At 41.9% G+C, this 5,859-nt stretch overlaps 1 protein-coding gene across 1 annotated transcript; it reads right to left on the reverse strand.

Annotated features, from left to right (window-relative positions):
- Positions 1-251: 251 nt before the first annotated feature.
- LOC124233169 (seminal plasma protein HSP-1) lies at positions 252-3,545 on the reverse strand. The gene is made up of 5 exons (XM_046650320.1): positions 3,470-3,545; positions 2,369-2,413; positions 1,751-1,795; positions 591-722; positions 252-391 (listed from the first exon to the last, which is right to left on the reverse strand). The coding sequence occupies exons 1-5, from the start codon at positions 3,543-3,545 to the stop codon at positions 252-254; spliced, it is 438 nt and encodes a 145-aa protein (XP_046506276.1).
- Positions 3,546-5,859: the final 2,314 nt, after the last annotated feature.

Genomic DNA, 5,859 nt, shown 5'->3' on the forward strand with positions numbered 1-5,859 from the left:
TTTGTATTCTGTCTTTTTTCCCTTACTCATCTTGTACCTTTTCTCTCCTTTTTCCTCTCCCTCCTCTCCAAACCTCTGCTCCTCACTCTTCCTCCTACATCCTTTCTATCTCTGTCCACCCCTCCACCTGTCTCCTCTTGCCTTCTCACACCTCTCTGTGTCATCTTTTTCTCTCTCTTTCTCCAGCTCTGTCTCATGCCTGATCACTCGCACCTTTTCTCATCATCCCCAGGACACTTACCTTTTTATTACTAGCAATATTTCCAAGCTCCATGATGATCATAGTTAGGAGTGACTGAGCACCAAGAAATGCGAAAAAGACTCCCATCAGTTGTGCAACGGTCATATGTTTGGCCACGGTAGACAAAGGGAAAGACACATTTGGCATAGTCTGAAAGTACAAGGAATGGATGAGAAAGTGCTTCATAGAAAACATTTTCTGTGTGTTATCAAGAGAAAGGGACATGAATGCAACATGTTAGTAAAGACAAGGTAAAGCCTGAGACTTCCATCTAGTGAGCAATTATGGAAGTACCCTCCTCACGAGGGAATCCTCATGTTCACCACGTGAGCATAAGCTCCATACTCACCTGTGGCAGCACAATATTTCCAACTCCCTGAATAAGTGCCAGTTAAGGAACACCAACGGTAAAACGAATCAGTCCTAGTGCAATCGTAATACCGATAGCCTCGATAGTTGAATGGAAAAACACATTTATTTTCTGCAAAAAGCAAAGACGTTGTCTCCATCAGCTCTTCAGGTTATCATTAGCTCTGCGGTAACTCTTGCAAAATTTCTATTCCAGCTAGCTCATCATCACCAAGGGCCTGCCATGTAGAAAGCCCTTTACTAAGCATCAGGGATATTAAGGTCAATGTGAAGTGATCTCTACCCTCAGGGACTAGGAAAGGCTCTTTAACTTCCAGTGACATTTACCCAGAGGCATTTCCATGGATATTGGAGCTCCAGGCAATGGACGAGCTTGCCAGACAACAGAGTAGCCTGATTTTGCACCATAACTTTTGTCACCTGTTATTCTGTTGTGTCGAGATCTGTAGTTTCTGCTTTCCCACATTCAATACCAAAAGTCTAAAGAGATTCTATCTCTGTGAACACAGGCAATTTCTTGTTCTTATCATTAATATTCTGCCTCACATCACATGGAAGCATGATTTTTATCTGTGCCACAATCATGGCAGATCTAAGATAGTTTCAATGTGCACTGATTTAGCCATTTTAATGGATCAAAGATGAAAATTCCAGAAAGACAGAGGGCTTTGTGGTTATGTGGACCTGGCCAAGGCATCTTTAGACTTGATGAATTCTGTCAGCCTCATCAGTGGATTTCCTGGTCACAGATGTCAACTCTCCACAACTCACGTGCATATTCCTGTTGAAAACTATCTCCCTACCCAATCCTACTTCATGCCTCTTGGGCAAGCTCCCTTATTCGAACACCATCCCTTGGAATGAGGCCCTATTTACCTTGGCATCTGGCACCAGCCCTGAAGCCCCGACCTGGAGTCAGATTCCAGTCCCCCTCTCTATAGGCTGCTTAGCCTATAGAGGGCCCCTTGTTTCTCACGGATACCCTGGAGATGTGTACACTTACATCTCCAATTATTGAGAAGGCAAACTTACCTCTTGCATGTAAATATCTCATAAGAATCTCAAGCACAGTTCCCTCTCCAGACATTAATCTGATTTATTTGATTGTTGGTTTTTTTCATTATTTTCCAAATGGATTACCTGGTGTCACTGTAGCAGAATGTTTGGTCATAATCAGCTGCTGATCTGGAAAAATTCAGGAGTAGAGGAGATGGAAGGAGATGGGACAAGAACAAAATTAAGGCACTCTGAATACATTCTATAGTATGACATGCTCTGCATCTATAACTTTCTTCTTTTTCACACTAAAATTTTATAAATATTTTATTGCAGTAAGAAGACTTAACATGAGATCTTACTAGTTAACACATTTTTTTAAACATTGGCAACTGAGCTAACATCTGTTGCCAATCTTCATTTTACCTTCTTCTTTTTCTTTTCCCCAAAGCCTTCCAGTACATAGCTGTATACTCTATTTGTAGGTTCTCTGATTATGCTACGTGGGACGCCGCCTCAGCGTGGCCTGATGAACGGTGCCATGTCCGCACCCAGGATCCAAACCAGTGAAACCCTGGGCTGCTGAAGCAGAGCATACAAACTTAACCATTTGGCTATGGGGCTGGCCCCCTACTTAACACATTTTTAATTGTAGGTTCTAGTAATCTACTATACAATGTACTGATTAGAAGTAGCAATACTATATTATTTTCACATTTTGACATCCATGTTTTTTCTTTTTTTTTTTTTTAAGTAGATTACCTGGGTTCACTGTAGCAGAATGGTCAGCCCCCGTCGTCTGCAGATCTGGACAAATTCAGGAGAAGAGGAGATGAATGGAGATGGGATCAGAACAAAATTTATGCACTCTGATTACATTCTATAGTAGGACCTGCTCTGCATCTATAACTTTCTTTTTTTCACACTAAAGTTTTATAAGCATTTTTCTCATGCTAGGAACACTTAACACGAGATCTTCCCACTTAACACATTTTTCTTAAACATTGGCAACAAAGCTAACATCTGTTGCCAATCTTCTTTTTTTTTCTTCTTCTTATTCTTTTCCTCAAAGCCCCCCAGTACATAGCTGTATATTCTAGTTGTAGGTTCCTCTGATTGTGCCATGTGGGACGCCGCCTCAGCATGGCCTGATGACTGGTGCCATGTCCGTGCTCAGGATCCAAACTGGTGACACCCTGGCCTGCTGAAGCAGAGCACACGAACTTAACCACTTGGCTATGGGGCTGGGACCCCAATTAACACATTTTTAATTATAGGGTTCTAGTAATCTACTATACAATGTAGTGATGGCAATTAACAATACTGTATTTTTTTTTACATTTTTACATCCATGTTTTGTCTAAACAGATAACACTCTGGATGTGAGTACTAGAGGGCTAAACATAACAGATAAGTAAGATTCTTACACTTTCTCACTGATATCATACCGCCACAAATGAATTACACCACAGAAATCATAAGATTTTACCTGAGACTACGCTTTTCCTATTATTCCAAATATTGAATTATATTTCCATCAAAAACTCTTCCTTTGAACAATTTAGCTAACCCTGTATAGAGGCTGCCCATGGCTGGGACATTGGAAGGATATTTAGGAATGAGGCAGCTGTCATGAGGGTTGATAGGCAATAACAATGTCGGCCTTTGAGTAAGATTGACTACGTTCACATTTCAAATACTTGTTTGAAACAAATATAACGAAAGGCCATAATAGTGTCTGGTCCTTGAGATATACTCAAGAATTGGCAGATATATTTCATGCCATCATCATTATTATTATTCTATTACACACCAACCCGTTTCTGGTGCAGGTTCTTCCACACCAATTCAAGCCCTTCTCACCTCCATCCACATGGTCCAGTTGGAGAAAGATACAAGCGCCAGCCCAAATCAGAAAGATTCCCAAACGTGGTGCCATGGCAGCTTGCCTTGCTGGGACTGAAAACATCAATAGCCCCTGCCTTTTTATCTATCCCCTTATACCTTACCCCACAGCTCCGTGACCTGATAAAAATCAACCTCACCAGGGGAGTGCTTGTGCATTCCTAAGCCTGAGAGCATGAAGTTCAAGTTTATCTCTCAGGTAGCATGCACAGGACATTGGCCAGCCATGTAAAGTCTCTGAGGTTCAATAGTTTAAAATGCAGCAAAAATGTTTGTAATATCCTTTTCGGTTCCAGTCCCCTATGACCCGGCAAAGGAAGGAGGGGGAGATGAAAAGATCATTTTCTCTCATGGGTGTTCAACAGCATCAATCTCATTTCCTGACCACAGTCTCAGCATCAGGTACAAGGCTCAACCAGCTTCCTGTAGGAGCCTCAAAACAACCTGATGAGGTAGCCATGCAAGGTTCCATTTGGAGGGGGAGGAAACTGAGGCTCAGAGAACTCCTCAAGGGCACAGGACGAGTTGGGGCAGAGCCGCTGTTAGACTCACCTGGTCTAGTGGGCATTTTCATAGTGAAAGTTTCCCTAACACATGCCAAACTCAACCATATTGATTGTCCCCAAACGGCTTCCCCATCCTGGCTGAAAACTCAAGACAAACTGGAAACACAACCCATCTTCAGACAAGAGCAGAAAGACCTGGAACTCTCCTCTTCTCCTGAATAAATCTTTCCCTTGCGCTGAGCCTCAGTTTTCTCACTTACAAAGTGCACATAACAATCCCTTCCATACAGTGCAATGTGAGTTTTGTATACTGAGTACTTTAACCTGGTGTAAGGACTATGTATACAGTAGGTGCTCTTTGAACACCAGCTCAACCTTGGTGGGGATCCATGGGTCCTTTTGTCTGTCCTCCCTGCCTCCTTCTAACCCTTGTACTTAACTACACACTGTGTAGTGAAAGGTAGAGTATCTCCACTCTCACCTCGAAAGATGTCACCCTTTTGAAGGCAACTGCACAGGCCTAACCTTCAGAACACCTCTCCTAGATGACTTCAGTTGCCAACTCATTTTCCTTGATGCTTCAACCATCAAATAAACACATACCCATGGACATTGGCCAAAACAACAGCAACCTCCAGAGGCAAACTCTAAGACACATCTATATGCCACAAGGTTGGGAGGCTTTAGGGAAAAAAACAGACCATCTAGCCACGATTTAAAAGAGAAATCTAGGGAACACGATGGCCCAAATACAACTTGATAAGCAGCCACAAATCCTTGGGGATCTAAAAGTCTGTGCTCATTTGCAGGGCTAGAGGAGAGAAAAGATTGCCCTAGCTGTCTACTTCATCCAGGTTGAATGTAAGTCTTTGTGTCCACAAAAGTAAAACATGGTGTGTAATTGTCCACTGCCTAATCTTTAAATGTGTGTCCCAGTTCATACAAAGATCCACCAGCACATGGTGGAAGCCGAACTGACTCAAGATATTTCAACACCACCTCTGACCCATCACTGGCTCACCACTAAGCTATGCTGAAACAGAGATGTCTCCTCAGAAGCCAGGTTTAAAGAGGAAAACAAGAACTTATAAAAGAACAACTGAGCAGGGAAACCAGCAGTCATGGCGGGGCAAGCTGACTCCACAGAATTAGTCCAGGCAAGGGACTAATACAACAAATAAGGGGCTACATTAATAACCCTAGGTTAGGGAGTGAATCACAATCCAGAGCGGTCACAATCTGCTATCTAAATGCATGTTTTTTGACAAAAAAAATTATGAGATATGCAAAGAAACAGGAAAAAAAATGTCCTCTACACAGGAAAACTACCAATCAGTAGGAGCTATCTCTGAGCAGTGTAGATGGTGAACTTACCAGACAAAGACTCCAAAGCATATATTATGTATATGTTCAAAGAATGAAAAAAAGCCATGTTATGGAATTAAAAGAAAGTAGCAGGACATTTACCCATCAAATACAGAATACCAATAGAGAATTAAGAATAATTTTTTTAAAGAGGACCAAGTGGAAATTCTGGAGTGTAAAAGTATAATTGCAAGCATTTAAAATTCACTAGAGGGGCTCCACAGCAGATTTAAGATAGCAAAGGAACCAGTGAACTTGATGATAGACCAATAGAGATTCTCCAATCAGAAGAAAAGACAGAAAAGAGTGAAGAAGAGAGCCTCAGAGCCTTATGGGACAACATCAGGTCTAGCAACATGTATAATAGGGTCACCAGAAGAAGAGAGGAAAGGGCAGAGAAAATAATAAGATCCATTTGAGGAGTACCGCCATCTTAACAATGTTAAGTCTCCTCAACCATGAACATGGGATGTCTTT

The sequence above is a fragment of the Equus quagga genome, unplaced genomic scaffold, assembly GCF_021613505.1.
Source record: "Equus quagga isolate Etosha38 unplaced genomic scaffold, UCLA_HA_Equagga_1.0 155923_RagTag, whole genome shotgun sequence".
Lineage (NCBI taxonomy): Eukaryota > Metazoa > Chordata > Mammalia > Perissodactyla > Equidae > Equus > Equus quagga.